The sequence below is a fragment of the Ambystoma mexicanum genome, chromosome 3p, assembly GCF_040938575.1.
Source record: "Ambystoma mexicanum isolate Mex_15411 chromosome 3p, UKY_AmexF1_1, whole genome shotgun sequence".
Lineage (NCBI taxonomy): Eukaryota > Metazoa > Chordata > Amphibia > Caudata > Ambystomatidae > Ambystoma > Ambystoma mexicanum.
Genome location: NC_090925.1, coordinates 1,185,978,536 through 1,186,003,523, shown reverse-complemented (window position 1 = coordinate 1,186,003,523; position 24,988 = coordinate 1,185,978,536). Strand labels below are relative to the sequence as shown.

The 24,988-nt window shown below is 44.0% G+C and overlaps 1 protein-coding gene across 1 annotated transcript in view; it reads right to left on the bottom strand.

The window, feature by feature from the left end:
* The window catches only part of SMAD5 (SMAD family member 5), a 293,927-nt gene that overhangs the window by 219,187 nt on the left and 49,752 nt on the right, over positions 1–24,988 (bottom strand). Inside the window, exon 3 of the mRNA XM_069652605.1 lies at positions 8,818–9,069. Within this exon, the coding sequence (XP_069508706.1) occupies positions 8,818–9,069 (252 nt within the window). The remainder of the gene's footprint in view (positions 1–8,817; positions 9,070–24,988) is intronic.

The following is a 24,988-nucleotide window of genomic DNA, read 5'->3' as shown; positions in this document are numbered from 1 at the left end:
AGATAAAATTGAAACCTGGAGCAATCCTGCCATGGGTGAAGCAATACCCACTGACAAAAGAAGCAGATGAGGGCATTCATGAAGCAATCAACGTCCTCATTGAAAGTGGCATTTTTGGTACCATCAGATTTCCATGCAAAACGGCAGTGTACCCTGCGCACAAAGCAAATGGGGGTCATGGTGTTTTATTCAGGATTTATGCCCCCTTAACCACATTGTAGAAGCAGAGTATCCCGTTGCGGCAAACCCTGCAACGATCTTATGTGGCATCCCAGCAGAAGCAACCTGGTTCACTGCTATTGATCTAAAAAAAAAAAATCCTTTTTCTCAGTACCATTACACCAAGATTCATAAGATTTTAGTAGCTTTATATACCCCAGCCAGAAATGGAAACACACAAGATTATCACAAGGGTACTGTGAGTCACAATCTATCTTTACTAGAGTAATTCAGATGGATCTAGGGAACGTTCAGACAGAAAGCACAATTTTGCAATATGTAGATGATGTACTCATCTGTAGCCAAACAGAGGAAGATTGCAGAAAAGATTTGGTACACATGCTCACAGTACTAGCAGAAAAGAGGTACAAGGTAGACAAGGCCAAACTCCAGAACTGTCAAAAGGAGGTGCTATACATTGGACAGTTAAGATCTAAATACAGTAGGCACATTGCCCCAAAAAGAGCTCAGATGATACAGAACCTACCACAACCTACAATAGTGAGGGAACTGCAGTAGTTCCTCGGACTGTGCAACTATTGCAGAGCATGGGTTTTTGACTACAACACCTACACATGTCCACTTCCAACTGCCCTCAAAGACGCACAGAAGGGAGCAAAGCCACTGGGTTGGACAAGAGAAATGACTGAGGCATTCAACAAGCTTAAAGAAGCGATATGCACAGCTCCAGTATAGGGACCCCAGACAACACAACGGAATTATTCCTGTTTTCACACCCCGATGGCATGGTTATGAAAGCAGTACTGACCCAAAAGACAAGCATTGGCCATAAGCCAATTGCTTATTACAGTGGACAATTTGACACGATAATGAGAAGACACTATCCGTGTGAACAATCATTGGCTGCTGCAGCCTTCGCAGTATAAAGGGCTTCAATAACAATGGGGTGCACAACCACCCTTTACGTGGAACACGCCCTCTGAGATACTGCAAAAGCAAAAGAGCAGACTGACAACACAAAGAGCATCAGGTTACGAGATACTATCACAAGCAGAATTGAAGATATGTAAAAAGTAAACCCAGCATATTCATGGCAGATGTCTACCAACCAGGAGAATGGGCTCATGACTGTACCAATAACAGAGTTCTTCACTGAGGAACGCAAAGTAGAGGAAGACATACTTAAGGGGGCAGAGGTACTATACATTGATGGGTCTTCAACGATCGATCAAAGTGATGGGATCAGGAGTACTGGAGCTGCTGTAGTGAGAATGAAGGAAGATTGGACAAGGGAGGTAGTTGTGAGTGCTCGACTACCTCCTCATTATTCAACACAAGCAGCAGAACTAGTGGCACGGATATTGGCACTGCAAAAATGTGAAGGGAAAAGGTAACAATTTACTCAGATAGTGCCTATGTTATCTCAACGGAACATTCAGGATTAACAAGGTGGCTCAGACGAGGATTCAGGAGGATTGATGGTACTCCAGTACAGCTTGCCCTGTTAGTAGAACTAATTGACATAACACCGTACCCAGAGAATCTAGCATTGGTGAAGTGCCAAGCACACACCAGAAGGGAGGACGCTACCTCAAAAGGGAATGAAGCTGCTGACTATGAGGCAAAATGTGCAGACCATGGTACCCACAACTGAATCAGGCAATGGCAAATTCCTGAAACACACGGCCCAAGACTAGGGTATTGTTCTTATTCTCTCGAATGGCAGTCGCAGGAGTCCAAGGCGGGTCCCGAGACCTGCTGGCCCAACCGCCAGGCCTTTAGCATTATGCAGACCAGAAAGGGCACTTGCATGCCCGGTTTAGTTTAGCCATCACAATTAACTCCTATTCCTCTTCTCCCTTCACATTCAGTCATACATCGTTTGCTACGCTGGACATCAAGCCCAATCTCAGGTCTCATAGTTTGGTTTCTCCTTAGAAGTCATAACCTCTTCCCACTGGAATTAACTTTGCTTGGAATAGACCCTCTTCGGTCTTCACCTCGGAGTAGACCAGTATCTGCTCTTTGGTGGCCTGCCCAGTGCAGAAGTGCTTGAAAAACATTTTCTCAGTCATGGTCAGTGGTAGATATTCCTCATCGCCTACGCGGATTAATGGTGCTTCTCTGGGCCCTTAGTTGTCTTACAGGCAAATACGAAAGAGACCACGACAACACCTTCTCAACTATGACCAATGTGAGTTGGACCGATGACAACGGGATCATGGCCTTGACCTGGACTGTCGATGCCATACCTTTTCTCCCTCCCCACGACAGTGGTGTAACAGTCATTTTTTTACCCTTGGCAGGGAGAGCAATGGACCCCTTTCCAGCAGTCAGAGCTACAGAACTGGTGCTTCCCTTTCCAAGCCTGCTTTCATTTTGTCCCCCATCAGCAGTCCTGTGCCTTGTCTTCCTATTCTCAGGTCGTTCTCATCTGTAGGCCTGTGCGCCAGTCACGCTGTCACCTTTCCCTGTTAGCCCAGTTCCTTGAGGACAGACCTTGTCAAAGGTTTCATCCAGGCCTCATCACCATGGGAGTGCAGGCAGTATTAAAGAGCACGTTCATGGAGAACCAATTTCCCAATGCTCTTCCTCAAACAGTTTGGGCAACGTTTGACAAGGTAGCAAAGCAGCTAGCAGAAAAGACAAGCCACAGAGCCCTGCAGAATCCTTGTGAAAAACAAAAATGAAAAAGAACAGCAAGAGATATAATTTACCAGGAGTTCACTCCCAAGAGTTCAATCTCCAAAGGGGGAAAAGAATGCAAGTAAATTGCAGGTTTCAGAATGTGGGCTGGTTGCACGAGATGCAAAATAACGGTCTGGCTGTGAATGAGTGCTTAAAAGAGCAGCAGCATGCTAACAAAAGCTATACCTGAATTTCCTTACATTAAAAAGTAAATGAGGCTTCCAGAGATTCTCAGTCAAAGGTGTGAATTATGCTCAAGTATAAGCATCAATCAAAAACACCAAAAAACTGGGGTGTACTGGTTCTCCACGGCAGAGTGAGGCGTCTTGCCGGGGCAGACAAAGCCACTATCGTCTTCTGTATATTAGGTTTTGGTTTTAATTTAACATGATCCGGGCATTCAATAAGTCAGGGGCAGGTGTTTGGTGCTGCTAGAAGGGGTTACTGCGGTCATTGTTTCTTTTCTTATTGCATTACAATGCAATACACAGTCTCTGTCTTGGTTACTCTCTAAAAGTATAGCATGTGAGTGATTTATTGTCTTCGATCCTATAAAACAGGTGACAAGAGTATTGGATGCCCTGTTCCAAAGATTATGCCTGAGCCCAGAGACTAAGCTAGTCAGCGTGTACACTATTGATAACTATCACATGGAGGATAACCGCTCCTCTATCTTTGAGGGATGGTGAGAACAATATAGCCTAAAACCATTCTGGACCTTATTATTCTAATGTAGATTCTGAATCCCTTACATTATTTACCGCTCCAGCTAGAAGGCTCAATTTTGAGGACAGTGCATTAATCCTGCCTTATTCCAGGTGTCCACGATCAGATCATTGATATGATATGATATTTTATTTATATCGCGCTCATACACAGGTGTTTCAGAGCGCGACCAGGCAAAGGGAGGGGAACAGTGGGGAACAAACACAACGATCTTACTAGGCCCAGTGACATTGAGAACGTGCAAGTGCATGAGGAAGGGAAAAAGGGGGAAAAGTGCAGGGGAGGGGGGAGAAATTGCAAAGTGCAGAAGCATAAGAGAGGACAAGATAAATAATAAGTAAATAAATAAATACGGTGATCAGAAACAGTGGTAGTGCAAGCCTGTGAGGGCCAAGTGCAAGGTTAGTCAGATAGGGAGTATCTGATCAGTGCAGACGAAGAGTGGGGGGGGCCTGTATGGGTACAGATACAGGCCCCAGTGCAAGGGGTGGTGTCACGCCCCCATCCACATCCACAAGCCCCCTATTGCATCCCGGCAGAATCATTGTACACCACAAGGCATCACACGCACCATTGCACATTCTCGCCTTCAGGTTTGCCGACAGGGGGCTGGCCGAACTCTGCGACGCTGGGGTATGCATCGCTCTCCATTCCTGCATTGGCGGTTGCCGTGGAGACGCGCCATAAGCATTCCGCGTCTCCGCTGCCGACGCTTGGACGTTCTTCCTCCACGCGTCCAATCGCGTGTACGCCAATCACGTGTGTGTGTCATGTGATCACTGGAGCGAACATTCAAAAGTGACGCGCAAACTTCCATCCACGCTTCACAGCTGATCTTGGTTGGACTACGGACGCTGCTCTTGAATCTCGTATGGATCTGCTTCTTCCTGGTTTTTGACCTCGGCTATTCCCACGGACTGCCTCTTGGATTTCCCTTGTTTGGTACCTTGTCTTGAACTGCTCCCCCTGGACCCGACCTTGGCTTTTCTCCTGGACTGCAATTGGATTATCCTTTGGTTTGAACTCTTTGCATCACGTGCTTTTGTTTGACTCACAGTACCAGGTTTCGCATCAGGTGTTGATTCCATCCATCAAATGTTTGCCAGGCTTCAACCTTGTCGTCAACCCTGTCGGCCCCTCAGACAGACACCTACATCACATTCCAGACAACCACTCAGGGTAAGCTCCTTATAGTTAAACATTTAGGATTGTGCACAGGGTGTAATTGTTATCTAACCCACGTGTTTGCCTTACAGTGGTCAGGGGAAACATCTTCCGGCATTTCCTGGTTCTGGTTGACGACATTCAACACCTGTGGTCTCAAGGGCTGCTCGGACAGTATAATTACTGTTTGTTCGAGTGGAACTTGGGGACAGAGGTATCATCGCCTACACGACCATCAAGTCTTGACAGTTGGCCAGGGGGCAGTGCGGGAGGGCGACAGGGTGGGCAGGGACCTGGGCACGCAGGGCAGACGGTGGCCAGGTGCAGCATTGCTGAGAGAGAAAGCAGACAAGCATACCTTCAATCATGCACATGTTGTAACCTTAGAGGGATTAGAATGACTTCTGACCCAGTTAATGATCTATTCTAAGGCAAGAGTGAGAAGTAGGCAATTTAAGATGCATGTTAATATTTCAATACAGGATAACAATGAGGACCATCCCAGCAAATCCTCTAGGCCTCTTTCCTATTCTAAACACCAGCACTATGCCCAAGCACCCTACGGACACTGCCAGATCGGGACAATCTGCTCCAAGCATAAACATGAGCACACCATCACGAACATTCTTCATGCATTCTCTGTTGAAATAATTCTAAGAACAACTTTAAGAAGTTTCTGCTCTGCAGCAACCATGAAATGCAATGCCCTCTACTGACAGTTACTGCTGGCAAAATATAGGTCTTTATGTCATAACATACATTTCTTTTACTGCCAGTGCCCCAAGCATTTGGAGTATAATCCTAGAACATACTTCTCCAGGCACTGCAGTGCTACAATACAAGGGAGAGAAAGGGAAGGATTTCAGTAAAGGATTTGAGTACAAATATCTATTATATTACCTTCACCTTCTGCTAAAATGAAAAAAAAATGATCCAAACTGATGAACATCTCAAATGTTTTCAAAACATTTTATACATGCTTAAAGCCTAGAACAGAATTGTGCTCCTTCAAAAGTCACAATTTCAAGGACTACATTTGACTCCTCTTCATGAAAGATCACTAAATATCCACATCCTCAACTCAACCCAGACCTTGCATTGTCCCGCATGGATGGCCTTGGATACCTGACAGATGTCCTCACAAACTGGATCTAAAGGTCCACATTTGACTAAAACCTCCAACTAGGAACCTTGCAATTAGTCCTTAATAGAGCAGCTACACTAAAGATGGTTTGAACTGTGACCGAAACACCAAAATCTAAAGACTACAACTTAATATAAACTGAACTAACCCATAATGTGTTATATAGAGATGTAGGCATCTGTATTCAACATCCCAAACAACATTTTCATAAATGTAGGTCGGGATAATGCTCCCCCATCCCCATCTTGTAGTATAAATGTATAAGTCATCCACATACCCAGTTTTCACCAACATCTTACTCCATAAACCCCTGCATTTTTTCACACCACAATTTGTAAAAAAAATTGTATTGTCAGGAATATGTTCCTGTAAATGTAATCTGTGGAAATTTCAGTATGCAAAATGCAGCATACTCCTATGTAGCGCTTCATACTGGATTGCACCCTTTTCAAATCGCGGGAATAATAATAAGTGTTTTTACCCCACTAAGTTGTACTCAATGTATTGACCTCGGGAGAATGAAAGTATGAGTCATCCCGGTCACAGGATTCGAACTTGCACACTGCAGCCTGGCCCCATGTCTGAGCAAAGCACTTTACTCATGAGCTATCCACCTTGGTGTGGAGAGAAGGTGGTCAGCCTTTATACTTGTATAACCATATGTCCCCACTACCAACATTAAGGTCAACTGAGATCAGCAACCTCACAGATGCAAACAAATCTACTATTCATCAGAGACCACTTTCCAAAGTTATAACATACTTATGGATCTCAAACATCAAAAACAATCCACTGAGATGTAATACTATAATGCAAGTAGGACTCCTCAAACAAGCCTTCAGGGAGCCCACACTGTCTCTATAATAATGTTTTTATAAGTGGGCAATAGCACCATCATCTTCACTATTATTTAGGTTCTCAAATTCTCCAATTTAGCAAATCTCTCAAATCATGGCTCCAACAACACCTGACCAAGGACGAATTCCTATGGACGTCCATACCAAGGCACAGAACTCACAATACTGCGCTGTTAAAAAATGCCAGCCCAAAGGCAGGCTACCCACAGTCTGTACAGCATTCTGCTGCTCTCGGTCTAGGTCTGTGCTTTAAACAATAAAATATGTTGTGTTACTTTGTTATTGACACCTAGAAAGTGGTCCCAGGATAGTTATAAAAGGTCTACCTGTCCCCATTTACGCAGATCTCGTCTACCCTACTTTTTACCCTTACCCCTTCCACCATAGCTGCCTAAAGCAGCTAGTTTTACATGTGTCACAAGTAAAATCATACAAAAGTAAAAAGATGGATCTTCTCGAAGATGAATCTCCGAAATTCTCTCTGCTGATAATATCAGAAAAGTTGGGTCATAACTGAGTGTGCAGGAGTTCTAGAGATCAAGAAAATTATTTCTATGTTTAGGAAATGCAAGAACGGAACAAAAATGTCAGTAATAAGTTTAAGTCGCAAGAATGAACAAATAAGGCCTTCGGAGGTGAAGGACTCAACCAACCCCTTCAGAAAATGCAAAATGTCTAAACAGCTCTGGGGCTCAACAACGGGTCAATCCTGTTAAAATGGCAGAATCTGGGAAAGTGTTTCCACCCAAAGGCACAAATTACTCTATTGGAGCACCTGCAGACATACATCACACTTCTGAATGGTCCCAATTCTGGAACACCAGTCTTGCTCTAGTCAGAAATGGAAGTTCACGCTGACGGAGAAGCTGATCTCCCCATACCCACCAACGCAAGATGACTAACTTGACAAATGCATGTCACCAAGCATAATCTTGAGGATTCTATGAGGAGGAGCTCCCAAAGGCAGGAAAGAAAATGTATACCGCTGTCAAATATGCAACGGAGTCAGTAAATTGTTGATTACAAAACATTATCAGATTCATGTAGATCCAGGGTCAACATGCAGAGTAAAGGTTCTTCACTCAGCTAATAGCCTCACAAACATTGCACTGAATAAGTAAACAAAACACTGTGCCTAGCTGAGTTAGATGTCCATATTGATTGCCATCTTGCCCTTTGCCACGTCCATAATGTAGGCCAGCAGACACTTCACATCCAACAGCTTGTCTTTGCAAAACTGAAGAACTTTAGTTATAGCCATTCTTACATTGTGGCCCATTCTGAGTGTATCCTGGGAAATATGCAAGACGAACACTAAGAAGGGCTGGATACCCTCAACATTTGTTAGACATGTAGCTTCTTTATTCAAGGGTGAGGGGATGCAACACAGAACATAATGCACTGAATGATCTTGAATTGCTCCTTTTTCTTGGTATGAAGCAAACTATTAGTGTGTAATCCATTTCAAAGGATTCAACCTTTCTTTGGGGTTTTTTTGTAAAATAGTAAGAATTCTAGCTAAAAAGCTGTAGTATCAACTTCAACTACTAAAAATGCAAACAGCACCCCCTCTTAAATTATTGTGGTGGTGGTGGTATTGCCTTTTCCCCCCCTTGAAGCTATTAAGGAACAATGACATGAGAATCTATGCAGGTTAAAAGGGGACCGTCTCCAAAAAGGATGAAGTTAGGTAATGAAGTGCAACAAAACTTGTAGCTGTTCCAAAGCTGTGAAATGGATCCAAATAAAACTGGTAAAAGGCAAAGTAACCCAAGGGAGTGCCAAGAGAAAATACAATTGTTACAATTAAAAGAACACAAAGAGCAAATAGGCAAAAGAACGAACGGGCGTCTTCATTTCGCTCAAGAGCAGCTATCAAACAGGCTGCCCCTATGTATCTTCTGTATTTTGCTTGAGTTTTCTAAATGTGTGATTAAATACTGTGATGCGGGGGTGACTATTATCAAGAGAAAACCCTAGCTTCCATAATGTTGCCCTATGTGTCTTCATATGGCATCTAATAAAATGACAAAAGCTAAAAGCAGTCAGTTTTCTTACCTGGTAACTGAAACGGACTAGATGGTCCAGAACTGGCAGGAGAACTTGGATATGGACTATCTTCAGGGGATGTCGGATAAGAGCTGTCTGGAGAAAGTGGAAATTGAGTGCTGTTCGACTGCTGAAATGAATCCGGAAATGTAGCATTGTGCGGCATGTGTGGTTCATTATGACTCAGGTTCTTAAACTGAATGAGAAGACCATGTTGAGGATTTAACTCACTGTGTCTGGGAACTAATACAGGTGGCAAAGCTAAAATAAAGAAAACAAATAATTAGATAAACAGTAAAACAGACTTCAAAATTCCAAAGCCGAATAAATGCAAAAGGAAACTGATGTTGCGTGAAAGGTCACATTAGTGTATTAATTAGCAGTTATATTGGGATAGCCAAAGTGCTCAGTTAGAAACATTTTAAATGTTGAAAACTAATACAAAATAAAGAAATTACTTACGTAATTATTCATTGTAACATGTAGCACATTAAAAACGTGAAGAAAACCATCTATGAATAAACACTTACCTGTAACACTGTTGGCAGCTTGTTTTTTTTTCATAGAAACTTCACAGGGGGACGAGCAGAAACAAGTTTAAAAATTGATTGTTTGACAAAGGTATCGGACTCTGATATTGTAGCCAAAGGGATTGTGAGATCCTGCTTGTTCTCAGTGACAACATATAGACTGTAGATTTGACTCTTCCAGAAGTACTACATATATAAACATGTCATGAACCACCAAAAATATTAGAAAATTCAATTTTAAATAAAAGTTCACTTTAGTTGCAAGCAGAAACAGTGGCTACAAAAACTTCCAATTAAGATATACATTTAAGGGGTGAAAGAGAGATTGTCAGGCTGGCGAAGAATTGTGGCACTTAACACACATTGCTTTTAGTGAAATTCCGTGGCCTTTGAGAAAACAAGCGCCTGGGGGCCTAGTCGTGGAATGAAGCCTAACCCAATCATCCACAGAACCAGGTGCTTCACTTATTACTCACATGCACATGTGCAGCAGACTACTCCCTGTGAAGGACAAGTGGCAGATAGTCTAAGCAACTGCATGCTGCGAGTTGCCTGGTTGCTGCAAAGTGTTAATCTACTGCTGAAGCCATCTTCAGTGGGCTGTTCCTTGAAGGTGCTTTCAGGCAGTCAGGGTAGACTTCACTCTAAACACTTCTTGGTGACTAGGAAGAGGAAAGCCATTCAAGGCCTCTCCCCGGAAAATAGCAAAAAAAGTTGGGAGTTGGAATGAGGGAGCACAGAATCAGTCTCAGCTTAAAATTTAAGGAGGCCGACAGTTCAGAGTGCCTCATTTTCTGGGGATAAATTCTGAGTGATATCACTTTGCATACTTCCAAGCACTATAGTAGTTGAACAGCTGATCTAGGGGCGGAGAGGCCCTACACCCTCAAATGTGGGCTGAGCACACGACCAGCGAGCCACACTCTGTTTTGGAAACTGCAAATGAGACACCCTACTCCGAAGGTGACTGATGGGCATGGAAGATGCGTAGAAATCTGAAGGCACTGCCATAGTCTGGTCTTGATATCCTGAAGAGTCATTGGACTGAGCATCAGCTAGTATACAGTTTCATCAAGCAAGTGTGGATATTTTTGAGGTACGTGGCAAAGTTCCTTGCACAGCTTCAGTCTCCATAGCTACCCAAACCGACGGCTCCATGTTTGTTCAGCCTTTGTATCGCCGGAGCCTGGATCATCAGTTTCTTCAGCTGTAGCAAAACATGCTTTGTCTTACCTTTGAATGTACTGCCATTAACCCTTCCTTTACTGTTAGGGAGAATGTTCGTTTTAGTGCTAAAATCCTCCCACCTTAGAGACCCCCAGCTCTTTTCCTGGATTTTATGACCTTTTAATTTTTAGCCTTGAATGAGTGAGCCCTTTTTCTCATTCGCTCATGTGTTTTGATCCGATTTGGATTTTATATTTGCCTTGTTTTTGGAGTCTGAATTCTCTTAAGGTTTAAATACCTTTTCTTGGGTGAACTACAGTTCCCAAGAATAGTAAAGTGAAATTGACTTTACTTACCTTGTCTCTTTGTAGGTCCAACACACCCCATTTTATGTGGAGTGCTGGGTTGTTACTTAGTAGCCCCTTTTCCTACTTACTCATGTAACATGTTTTATGTTACACTCACTACTTTAAATGGTTGGCGTCAGTGGTTTAAATGTCCTACCATTGTGCTTTTCTACCGCATGCTGAATCCTCAGCTGCATTATAACACCCACGGGTAACCATTTTGTCAAAATGACCCAGTCTTCTTTTTTTGCCATTTTCTGTTTATGAGGTCTTTCTTGGGTTTTACTCTGCGCGCCAAACCAGGTTTGAGCCCTTTGTTAGTTTTGCCTTTGGCGGGTTTCAGTGCTGAAACCCACCTCTGGCTCAAGTGTGTCTGCAAGGGCAGGAAGTGAGTGAGGTGCCCGAAACACTCCTGTCCTTTGTCTACAGGGAAGCCTGAATGCACCCAGTCCTGATTGGCTGGCTGGCTGTCTTTGCAGGACAGCCACCCTACTGTCTGAGTGACAGCTAGGATGTGCATGAATGGGAGAAACCTACTTAAAAGCTGAGGGTTTTGGAACTGAAGACAGAGTCGACCACTGGCAAGGACATCCAGAAGAAGAAACCGTGAACGAAGCTTGCTTGCTGCATCCTCCTGGACCGTTGAACTGCCCAGTGAAGCTCTGCTGCTGTGCTGAACCTTTTTTCTAAATCGACAAGAGAAGCTCAGGAAGGGACGACTTCTTCTCTTGGGTTAGTGGGACCAACTAACCCCAGGACGAACTTTGCTGGATGACCTTCCCCATCTGGCTGTACTTCTTTGCTGCTGCAGGAACAGAGTGCCAGGGGTCAGGAAATCTGTAGTCGAGTGCAACGTCTGTAAGCCAGCCAAAAGCTCCAGGAGTCTCCCCAGAACCCTCCAGAAGCAGGATGACCAGAGCTCGAGTCTCATCACCAGAGTGCAGGACTCAAGGAGTGAAGGAAGCCCAACCGGTGTCCAAGACCCACGGTGGTGCTATTTACCAAGCACTGAAACTGCGAGTACCGCTGATCTGAAAAGAGCCCTTCGCTGCCGCCGACCATCAAATTGCTGCCAAAGAAGTCCCCAGACGTCCTCTGTCTTATCCCCACGACCGAGGCCCAGGAACACAGGATCTGCATCACTGCAACCAGACAGGAGCCAGCTGGACCCTCGCCTTCAAACCAAAGGTACTGTTCTGACTTGGGATAGCTTGCTCTTCTCAGTTGAGACTTTTTCTAGAGTTGATCTCAGCTCTAACTTTCATAAGTTTAACAGCTTGTGACCCTACAGTGATTTTTCTTCAACAAACCCTCTAACTTTGTGCAAGACTTTTACTATCTAAGAAGTGCCTCCTGGCTCCCTGCGGACTTCTCTATTCCATTTGACTGTCCCTCATAGGTGATACATTGGTTTTAACTAATATTGCTGGGAAAGTTTTTTATCTAGACTTCAATGGAAACTTTAAAGTGCTCACATGCTCAGAGAACCGGTTTAACCCTTTTCTTTCCTTTAACCTTTCCTTTCTACCAACCTCAGTGCACAAGTGATATACGAATGCCATTACTGTCCTAGTTAGTGAGGTCACCTCAGGGTGTAGGAAGTGTGTATGAAGCATCTCTAAAGAGGATCTACTTGCTTTGTGTTGATTCTGAGAAAGTATTTTAAAGTGTATTTGATTGCTACATATATTAAGAAAGCTTATTTAAAACTGACAGTTAAATAAATACATAATTATTTTACCAGAAACCTTGAGTTTAAGTGTTATTTGTATGCTTGTATTTGGTGGATTTCATTGCTACAGCTCACATCTACCCCTCTTGAGATAAGCCTGCCTGCTCAGTCACTCTACCAACTTGCGTAGTACAGGCCTATACCCCGGCCTCCAGATAAGGTGGGTACCAGACCTTTTTACGCATAAAAATCTTGTAAATACGACAGCTTTATTATTTTCCTGGGTACATTTACACAGGTTTAGAGCAAAGGGCAGGTTACTTGACAAAAACCAGGCGGCTTCTTTTGATGTTTATCTACATGGATGTAATTGCAAGCCACCTCTGAAACAGAATGCATTTCTCTGAAGCCTTTCAAAAAAATAAACTGCACACTGTGATAAAAGGAATGGTTTCTTTCCATTCAGCTTCAGAAGCACTGTGCATGTTTTCCTAGAATTTTAGGATTTTATAACTAATAAGAGAACTAAGTTGCAATTGAGAATTCCTATTTAACAAGTTATGCTTTTTTCCAGTGAAAGCAAACCAGTATTGCACAATTGTATTTTTGAAAGTTCCGGTGATGTGTTCATAATCATGCAGAGGCAGATAATTACACTTATAATTTAATTTACACTCTAATTATAAAAACAGGGTGTAAAATGATGACTATGCACAGTCTAGTTTACATCAATTCAACCTTGCAGTCAATGGGGTACATTACTATAAATGGTCAGTGGCAGCAGTCTCTTTGCCAAGGGTGAATGATTGTCACTACACTGATCACAGGTGGTGTTCTAGCCTCTCAAATCTTCAGGACTACAATTAAAACATCCACAACCTGACTCAAGGAAGTGCTGTTCAAAAACAAACAAAAGAAAGTTACATTGGTAATTGAAATAGAAACTCAGCAAAACCTGTCCCTGTGATAATCAAGATAGGTATTTAACTTTATGTAGCGCTTCAAGAATGGCTCATCATACATCCAGGTACTGTGATTATTATACCTCTGTCGATATTCAGTTAACCAACCTCTGAAGGATGTTAAACCAATAAGATAGCTCAGCCGGTTGAGCACTCGTTGCTGCAATCTGTGCGTGATCTGTAGGTTGCGGGTTCGAATCCCGGCAACTCCAACTCAGCCTTTCATCCTTTCGAGGTCGATAAAGGAATACCAACATTGGTTTGGTGGTACTTTTGATAAATATGTTCTATGCACAGTGCTTTGCCAAAAGAGCTATATAAATAACCACTTGACCACTAGATTAGATATAGAATTTAGCATGGAGTCATTGCCTCTCTGCACTGTTGCATCATAACACTGGCATACCATTAGGTAGTATTAGCTCCAGGAAATTAGGACTTTCATTAAACATCAAAGACAATTCTGCTATCGGATCTCAAAACACACAATACAATTCATGTGTGCTTTACTATATAATTGGCTGGGTTTTTGTGATTTCAACATTTAAATATATACAGGAGAGATCAAATGGCCAGAAATAATGAAAGGTGTATTCTGTCACAATGCAGAAAGCTGCCACATAGTAATGATTTCCATACAGTTTTTGCACACGTCAGCTGGATTTCGCATACATTTTACTCTTGCAAAGGAGAAAAGTCATTTTCGCTCTCTTAAAATCACATTTACTCTCAAACTTTAAAAATAGAGAGTAAAATGTATAGGCGGGTTACCTAATACCAAGAAGAAAAGGGTTGTGTAGTCTCCCATAGAATTACTACATCAATGGTTGCCTAATACTTACCAGCCGAGGCTGGGTTTGCAGTGGCGCAGGAGCTGAACACATCCAAAGCTAAATAATGGGATTAGGACTAGGAAACTGATTAAGAGCGAGGAGGGGTGGTCAGATCGATCCACCAACACTTTTCAGACCACTTCCAAAACAAGATTAAATGTACTGGGGGTTGGGTTACAGTGGAGTAATGAGTACCCCATGCGGAGTACCCTATGTGGGCAATCAGTTCACTTAAGATAGAACAGTGGAGGTTGGACTGAGGCAAGGTCTCGAAGAGAAGTAATGGATTACGGAACTGTCTGCCATCAAACTGTGGGTTAAACCAAGAGGTCCTCCTCAGGCAACAATAACCGACCTCTCATTAAACCAGGTTCAGCTGGTTCGATAACCGGAATTCTATTCAAGAGGAGGGGCCTTCTATTGGAGTGTAGCATAAGGCCTCTCCCAATAGGTTTTGTGGGAGAAGTACCCAGGACTGGTGGTTCAAAGTCAATTGTGTTGTGCCCCATCAGTCAATGCGGTCCCAGTACTGGTTGTTTAATCCGGTATAGTCTTGAAGAGCATATTTAATCTGGAATGAAGGCTATAGATGAATCAGCTAGGTGGAAATAGAATCTTGGAACGTACCTGGTGCATGCACACAAAAAAAGAAAAGGGGGGGGGTTGTGGGAGAGAATGTTGATTTGGAGGGATATTTTCCCTGCCCAATTTAGTGACATAATATGAAACAGTCTGAAAGGGGTGGATTCATAAAGTGGGGTTCTCAACACTATGTTTTATAGTACCTTCTCAGAAGGGATGCTGCTATTAATCCTATAAAAACAAATGGTGATAGGAAGGTTGCAATTAGTGGCCTATTTCTTTGATTAGCACAATGTGCATTCTTTTTTTGTAGGGACCTACTGCCGTCAAGATTGGGGCAAGGAGCAGGGAGATACTGGACACAATCCATGGTGGATTTCGAGAAGGGACAGCGACAGTTGACCAATGATCAAGGCTGACAGTTGTGGCATTATATAATATGTTCAATCTATTAGGGTTTTATTGCTCTAAAGGCAGCCTTTGCTTCTCTGCATGTAGGAATGCTTTGATTAAAAGATTTAGTGATGAATAGACTTCTGCTTTTAAAGTATTTACATTCTGGGATTTAGTAGGATTTGGAATACAGGAGTAGGGGTGATTTGTAAAGCTGGAGTAGGGGTTATCTAGTGAGTTAGGCAGAGATGTATTTTCTAAACATTGTAATGGATGTTTCCTTGCTCCAACATTGTACAATTTATTTTTGCTCAAAGGAGGAGCTTATTTCAGGAATGTGCACGAGGACAGCGTAACAAATGGGTGAGGTTAAGATGACCATATTGTTTCTGGATAATGACCTAGTGGATTGCCCATACTGTGAATAGTTAACTGGTTTTGATAGAGACATTTTAAAATATTGCACTAGCACTAACTAGATCAAGATTAGGAAGAAACTCTGAACTCTTGGACATAGGTAAAAATGAATCCATGATTATATATGACTTCTCAGCAAGACACATTTTTTCCTTGTTCTCGTTTGTTGTGTTATTGTACACATGTTTTTTCCTATGTTGATGTGTACACGTTGCGTTTTCACAGATGTGTGCATTTGGTTTTATACAAACATTTATATGTATGGCTTTAAAGTTTTGATTTGCCCCGATGACGGACTGCAGTCCAAAAAGGATTGGTGATACAAGGAGTAACTGTCTGCTTTGTCTGAGTGGAAATTGCATATACAGTCTTTTGGGCCACATTACTAATTTTGGCAAAGGCTGTTTTTGTTATAAAGGATTAAATATTATTGAGAGATATATATTAAGGCTATTCTTTGGCCGAAGTTCTCTGAACGGTTGTTCAAAGTTTCTTTTCATACAGTTTATGTTGCCCAGGGTGTCTCGGACTGGCATTATCGATACTGCAAGTAGCATTTAGTTCTGAACACACAGGGTGGTGCCCATCTCTTCATTTTGCTTTGACTAATATTATGCCAGCTGTGACAAATAAGAGATTCGAACAATCTACACCTGGGGGGGCTCAGTTGGAGATGGCAACATTTTGACAACTTGGAAAAATAGTTTTCTTTGAGTGAACACTGCAGCCCTCTGGCTGGGAACATATGCAATCATTGTGAGACAAGTACCCAGAGCAGTCATCCCATTCAGTCGCAAGTATGGGCACTCTACTGTGGATTCCCACCCCCCGTCCTGTGGAGGGATCCAGTGCGAAGGTTGTTTTTAGAGTTATGGGAGCAAACTTTGGGGCCCATACCAATGTTTCAACATCACAAACAGGGAATTACAGATTTCTCCAGATGCTTTGGAGGCTTCCACCAGATAGCCCAATAATACACAATGAATTGGGATCCAGGAAATGGTTTAATGGTCTTTTTTTGGTCAAATACATTTGAACAGTTTATTTTTGTGTTGTAGTGGGGGGGTACACCCGCCCTCACTACCCCTCTGCCTGTTTGCTTGAATTGATTATAAAAAAGACTAACGAAGGATAGTCTATCAAACAACGGAATATCCCAGGAAACAGGCCTTTGTTGCCCTCCAACTAATTGGATAGTGGGTCAGACTCTATTCAGTGGAGAGGTCATCAGTCAATAAAACCTATTTTGCAGACCGTACCGCAAGAAGTTTGAAGCCACCCCCGGTTTACACATGCCAAGATGTGGTTGGCAGAGTCGGATCTGGTTGAGTTATGTTTTTCCTGAAAAAGATCAAGGCTGGCTTGATTGAGGTGAGCTAAATGTTATCAGAGCTGGGAGGTCTATAAGAACAGATGTGTATATTTCCCTGTACTCCATTAGGGCTTTAAACCCTGAAAGATACTCTTGGCTCCCGTCATCTGTGGAGTCCCCCCACTCCATTTGTTTGTTCCAGTTAACACTATGATAACCCTAGAGAGCCCTTGGTAAAAGCAGGCATCTTGCAGATTAGGATACACTCACGGACCAAGGACCAAACTTCCTAAAGTTACATTTGGCAAAAACTCCTTTCTACCTAGATCAAGGGTCTGCAACCTCTGGCTCTCCAGAGGTTTTCGACTACAGCGCTTATCAGTCCTAGCCACAGTTAATGGTGAGAGATCATTGGAGCTCTAGCCTGGAACATTTGGTGAGCCTCACGCTGCAGGCCTACGGCCAAGATCATGGAACATGTAAACTAAAATGTGCAAAGGGAATGTTGAAGAAAAGAGCAGTTTGAGATAAATGCAATCATTTCACAAAATATACTTACCCAATTAAAGCATAAGTTTGGAGGATTGTAATATGCTTTGGGGCCTGCGCAGCCATATTTATTAGGTTGCTGGAATTGTGACTATTAGAATTGTTTCATGCTCTGTCCTTCAATTATTCCTAAATTGTTCACATAGTCAATCTATTTGGAACGTTTTTTTTTATACGGTATGTTGCAAAAACTGGTTACGCAATAATTTACATAAATGTCTCAATATTGAATCCACCAACAATGCTGTGTTGACTGCTGGTCTTTTAACCCACAATTCAGATTAGCAGACAAGTGCCTCGAAATATGTGTAAGAAGAAGTAACCTGATGAAGGAAGTGAAAGTCACTTATAGAGTTTAGTCCTAGTTGCTTGTTCTACTTCTGCAGATGATTGGGACATATGGATTAGAGTACTGTGCAGCCCTCATAGGCAAGCATCTCCAGGCCCAATATCGCTACTTGTCTGCAATAAGCCTTACAATATCTTACAAAACTATATTTGTGCCCGTCTTGAGGGAGGGGCCGGGGAGGAGGGCATGCGATGGGGGATAGCGAATAAAAACCTCAAGTTAATGTTGCAGTCTCAGTTAAACATTCTATGAGTCAAAGTTGTCCAATTTGTTTTTTGTAAAGCCTAAAAAGAGGAATAAGGCAAGGGGAATGAAGATAGTGAAATTCCAAAAAGGAGCCGTCTGCAATCAGACTGTGGATAGACCTCAAGTCTAAACCTGGCGAAAATAAATACGAACGTGGGTATTAATGCAGATTCATGCAACAAAAAGGGTGCAGTTTTTATAGATATGTACCAATTAATTTATTTGTTGAGATTTTGTTTTTTCAATAGAATGAAAACTATTTTGGAGACAAAAATGTATGCAATTCAGATTGAGGCTTTTAAATTCAATTGTACTGCAAAACAAAATGCCACAAATCATTAGGGTTCCTACACCAACAAAATCAGCCATCACCATGCTCTGCTCAGGAAATTGCTTGTCCGGACTGAATTGAAAATAGTGATTAATGATTATTTTTAGTTTTTTGGTCATTGTTTTGCGATTGCCTAACTTTAAATTAGATGAATAAATTACTTACCTCTGGTAATGTTCTTTCTGATGGATGTTCCTCAGCTTAGATATATTTGGATCCCGCTCTGCAGTCTCAGAAAAATGTTCAAAAGCAGGGGGGCTCTGTGCGCAATTGCTGTCGATGTCCCTCGATGGTTTACCTTTCCGCATCCGGACTGGACGTTGATGATAAATAGCATGCACTGTGCCAGTTTCCTAAGTTCCTAGTGTTTCCCCTCTGTGAAGAATCCTATGGATCCCTCACTGAAACCCTGCCTAAAGTTTCCTTCCAGGCGGCCTGGGAAAGGCAAACGCTTCCTGATCCTAACCCTGGGTGTTGTGTACTGTGGAGGAGCCAAGACCCAGGGTGGTGAGGAGCCTCTGTGGGATAATGCACTATATTTTTCCTCTCTTAAAGGAAGAACCTTCTTAAGGTAACAAAAGAGGTAATGGCTTGAAATGTGGACACAAGTCTTATAAATACAGAGCAAGCCATACCAAAAGAAAGCTCTTTTTGGGCATCCCAAATCAAACACCCTCCTTTCTCCAAGGGGTAGAATTTAAAGGAATCTGGAAATGTTGTCTTTAATCAATTACCTTCCTCTAGAACAACTAATTCTAACAGTTCATCTCTCAATTAGTTCAGGGAAATTCAATCTACCCTTAAAAAGAACTCTCAGTAAAATGTAGTTCTTAAAATTAAAGGGGACTACAAATCCCAGAATCGCACGAGTACCTGGACGAGGAAGAGGGCTGAAGAGGCATGCAGTTGCAGCAGTCAGACAATGAAGCCTAACAGCAGTTGTAATAGTCGGGCAATTGAGCCCAATAGCTCACACCTGAAGGAACCTGGGTGGCATAAAAGGCACCCTCAGGTGCAGGGAGAAGGAGGGAGTGGAAGGAGCTGGAACATGAGATGGGAGTGCAGGCTGCAGCAGTAGAAGCAGAAAGAAGGCACAATGCTGGCAAACCAAACAGAAATAGGAGAACAAGAGGGACGCTGTAACATGGAAACAGCAGATTTCACCTGCAACTTCTGAGAGTGCTGTTCCACCAAAATCTGAAGTGCAGAGACTGTGCAGCGGAAGACGTGTGGGAGAAACGGGTTTCCCCATGGGAGCCCGATTGCCATGGTCGCCGAGCTGTGGACGTGCAGGAGAGTAGGGCAAGAAGCAAGTGGCAAGCCAAGGGTCTCTGGAAAACTCCCAAAATGTGTGGCAGAACCGGAGACACTTGTTCAGGAGAAGGGTGTGGGTGCCTAGCAAGCCAGAAGCATTAAAAGTTGCAACGGAATTCAGAAAAACAGTGCAACCCGCAGAGCAAGAGTCTAAGAAGCCGGTGAGTGAAGCACACCATTTTTACACATTGCACAGGGTTACATCATCACATGGTTTCACATCGAGGTGACATAACGTACAGGAATCGTTACAATACTACTTAATAAGGCAACAGAGTGTACAAATCTTCACAGTATTACATATCATCCCCTCCGTCTCCTTGTTAACGCAACAAATATTGGCAGAATCCACCCCAATTATCCCGTGGTCTGTTCGTCAGGGGTAGCAGACTGGAATACAGTTCCTCCTTATCACTTGCCCAAGTCAGATCACTCAGCCATTCTTCCATTGTGGGGGGAGCTGTACTTTTACACCTCATTAATGCAACACATTTAGCAAGAAGCAGACCAATTTTTAGAGGTTTCTGCTTCAGCGGGTTCATTTTATGCACATAGCCCAGTATACATGACGCGTGTTCCCATTGTACTGGTTGGTCTACCATTTCCTCCAGTGCATCACACACCTTGCCTCAATACACAGAGTGTGCCACAAGAACACAACATATGCATTTTATCAGCATCCTCCCTTCCGCATCTCCCCTCTGCTGTTGCATGCATTTTTTTTAAAGGCGTGCTGGAGTGAGGTGCGCCCTATTCAATAGTTTAAAATTGAATCAGTTTGTACCTTGAGTTATAGGAAACCTGCTTTGTCAGCCTGAATACTTGTAGCAAGTGCAACTCTGAGAAAGTAATACCTAGGTCCTTCTCCCATTCCCCTTTGGCATCTGGCATCTGCACCTTTCTTGTTGACATCACTGATAACCAAGCTGAATGCGGTTTTCTAACTGTGCTTTGACTTCCCTGCAAATATGTGGGGAAGGGCCATCCGCATACGTCGCCTGGAGGTGTGCTAGGATCTCTTCCCGCCTTCTAACTTCCCTCCTGATGTAGCACAGTACTCTGCACTCTTTGGACGTTGCGACTCCTCGCATGTATACTTTAAACACTTGCGATAGGGTAGCCCGCGTGCTCACTGACCCCCACATTGTACGAAAAGAAATCAGCAATGTGCTGCGTCATGCTAGTCCGGAATGTTGGATCTAACAGGGATGAGGCCTTGAAGCGCCACTGCGGTCGCTGGGGGGCCCCCGCAGGAATATTCAGGGCGAGCGTTATGGGCAAGTGATCAGATAATGTCCTGGGAAGTATCCAAGTCTCTGCTACCCAACTCAGCACCCTTTGGGACGTTAACCAGAGGTCTATGCTGGAGTGGATGTCATATACCAACTAATAAAATGTAAAAGCCCTCTGTGCCCCCTGCAGTGAGCGCCAAGCATTTCTTAAGCCCAGATCTTCCATGTGTGTATGTATTGTGTGTGCCACTCTCGTCAGTGCCCTGGGCGTTGCTGATGTGCAGTCTAGATATTTGTCTAGTATAGTATTGAAGTTGCCACCGCAAATCACTGATGCAGTGGGATACCTGGTGCATTTTTGGAACACTTTGTCGTTGAATTCAGGGTCGTCTATATTGGGGCCATATATGTTGATCAACAAAATGTCCTCACTCCACAGTTTCCCCATGCACAATCACAGATCTACCATTTATTTTGCTTTCTGTTGAGTGGTGTGTGAATGGCCGTGACCTGTGAATCAGCATAACCAACCCCCCGCGAGCTCTTGTAGAGTAGGAGATATAATAACGCTGCTCTCCCCAACCCGGGGCCACCCTCCACACCTGGTATTCTAGTAGGTGCGTTTCCTGCAGAAATAACAATTGGGCCTGTTGACGTATGCAATCACCTTGCGCATCTTTATGGGTAAGCCCAGACCCTTCACATTCCATCTCTTACATGCCTTTGATCAGTCTTCATTATCCTGTACCATCTTCCACTTTGACCATGATGTGTTGTATTCAGCTTGTGCATTTTTTTAACAGTTTCTCCCCAACTTACCCAGGTCCCCCCTCCATAGTGCCCCGAACTTTGACTATGTTTTGCTCCACTCCCGCCCCCCCCCCCTCCGCCTTTAACTTGTTTAACCAAAATGTGCACTTGCATTGGGGACAAATGCTTCCGTGGTGCCTAGAGTTCTCAGCCAACGCATCTTTCCATCTTTAGCTAGACCTGAACCGGCAATACATTGGAGGCAACGTTAATAAAAACACATTTTAACTTACAAAGTTACTGACGAGGTTCTGCACGTCATACTTAAATAAATAACTTCAACACACTGCACAAGCCTTACCGGGCACAACCCTTCCACCCGCCACTACTCGGGCCACAGTGTGGCTCATCAACTGCCAACTCCCAAATAGCTGTGTGCTCTGCATGTTCATTGACATGAATTCAGTCACTGAGTGTTATTGAACCTCTGGGCGTGCAGTGTTATTCCTTCTTAGGCGTTATCCTTACTCCAACGATTGCTTCTCCAGCAGGGGGATATTTGCCTCCATAAATGATGCTGCCTCCTCTGGGAACGTGAAGAAATAGATTTCATTTTTGTATTGCATACACAGTCTAGCTGGGAATAGCACTGCATAGGGTATTTTACGCCCCGTCAACAATTTCGTGACTCCAACAAATGTGCGTCTCTCTTGCTGGACTGCCAGGGTGTAGTCCGGGAAGATAAGAATAACATTAGAGCCCATCCCCAGTTCTTGTTTTTCCTGCACTGCTCTCAAGACCCCGTCCCTTGCTGTCAGTATCCTGTGCAACCTCTCCACCACAAACATTTGGGACCAGCCCGAGTCTCCCAGCAGTTCCCTGAGCAGGCCCTCTACAGCCAGCTCCATCGTGCCTGTAAGGGGATCCTCTGGTACCCCAATGATGTGGACATTGTTCTGTCTCGATCTTGCTTCTAGGTCCTCACACTTCAGCTTTACACTATCCAGATCTTTCGCCATGGTTGTCACTGTGTGCTATGACATCTTCAGCCGTGCCAATTCGTGTTTCTGCTTCAGTGATACGGTGTGTGGCCTTTTCCAACTGGACTCGAATCATGGTGATGGTAATTGTAATGCCGTCCAGTTTGTTGTTAATGGCGGCAAATCCCTGTTGGATGATGGTCATGACTCCCTGTAGGTCAGCAGGAGTAGCCAGAGTCCTTGCCAGTGATTTTTAGCTGCTAGCCCCTTCGCTTACAGTGTTGGCCTGCTTAGCCGTTGGCTTGGTAAATTTGTCCATAGAGCTGCTTTTTCTTGGGGGCAGCCCCTTCAGGCATTATACTGGGTCACTAGGGAACTTCTCAGACCGTGGTTCTATGCACTCTATGCAGAGAGAAGGCTTTGGCACTCCTCTCCACTGTCTGGGAGTGTCCATGAGTCAGTATGCGCGTTGAGCCAGTGGGCTGGTCCCCCTGTCACGAGATCCAGGCCTCTCGGGGCGGGCCCACCGCGCAGGCATCACGCAGGACGGCGCAATAGGGCGGCTTCGACCCCCTCGCTTAAGCGGGGGAGGCCAGGGGTGAACACCCAATTTATTAAATGCAATGGCTGGACTGCTCTGCCAGAGCCGGGTCAATGCGCAGACCTTTTCACTAACAGCAGGATGCTGATTGGATTGACTTGTGGTGGCAAAAGTGATGTGCCCCGTCATGCCTCTGTCCAGTGATGTTAGCAGTCAGCACTGTGTTCTTAGCTATATAACTGTGCTAGCGAACTCCCGGCACCCACGGAGCTCACGCAGAGGCAGCTATCATGCATGATGCACAACAGCGGCCCCTCGTGTGGGACTTCTTGAAATTGAGGGAGAAGCACAGTTTGTGACGGGAGTGGCAGGTGATACTGAGATCTTCCGGAACAGGTTTTGGAACAACAAGCTCTGAACAGCCATTCGTCCTGATGGGGATAGAGGTTAATCCCTCTCCTCAGATTTGCTGCCACCACCATCAACTTGGTGAAAACCAGCAGGGCACAGGTGAGCCTGAAAGGCAAAAGCTGAAATTGAAAATGAGGACTGCCAATGGCGAACCTCAGAAGCTTCCTCTGCTTGGGATGGCATAGGCACATTGAATAAACATCCTGGAGATCGAGTGACCATCCAATCTGGAATTAAAGGGCCTGGAGGATTTGTGAAAGAGTTACAATCTTGAACTTGTCTTTTCTGAGGAACTTGTTCAAGCATCTCAGGTCCAAGATGGGCCGCTGTCTTCCGCCCTTTTTTGGATTTAGAAAGTAACAGTACCATTCCGGATTCCCCTCTGCTATAGGTACCATTTCTATAGCACCTTTCTCTAACAGGGTGTAAATCTCCAGTAAGAGGAGCAGATCTGGATCCCGAATGTATCGATTACTTGGTGGACAATCCAGAGGCTTTTTTAAGAATGGGAGATAGGAACCATGGGCTACTGTTTACAGTGCCCAAGCATCTGAGATGATGCTTCGCCATTCTTCCGAATGCTGTGTTAGTCTACCACCCACCACAGTTATGTGGACTAAGGCCTCAAAGAGGTTTTGGTGGTGTGCCTGCTGCAGAGGGCAAAGAGGCAGAGGATGTGTGGGTAGCTCCACCTCTGCGTCCTCATAAACCACAAGGTAGTCTTACCTGGCTTCTGAGACATCGACCCCCTTGTTCTTCCAACTGAAGAATAGAACCGAAAGAACAACCCCTCCAATTCGCAGTGGCCATATGATTTTGTTATGGTTAGCGAATCGCTAGTCCCGGCAACTTCGCAGCCACCTTGTAAGCCTGTAGCTTTTCCAAGTTCTTGACTGCCTTAGAGCCAAACAGCTGTGTTCCATCAAAAGGCATATACAGCAGTCTCATCTTAACATCTGACCTGAACATCTCACCCTGATCTGCGCAGCCACACAAATCTAGTAACTTCGCTCGCTGCCATGGCGCGACTAATGCAATCATAACAGTCCAGACCTGACTCGAGAGACATTGCGTCCTTGCCATCCTCAACGATGCTGAGGAAGCCTTCCCTCTTTCCCCCTCACGAATGTCTTCCGTGGCCATTGTTACACCCTCCCATACAAAATACTTAGCCAGGGCACTTGTAGCATTAATGGCTTTAAGAGCCATGCTATGAGCCAAAAAACACCCTTTTCCCCCCCAGGGCGTCAAATCTTTTGTCA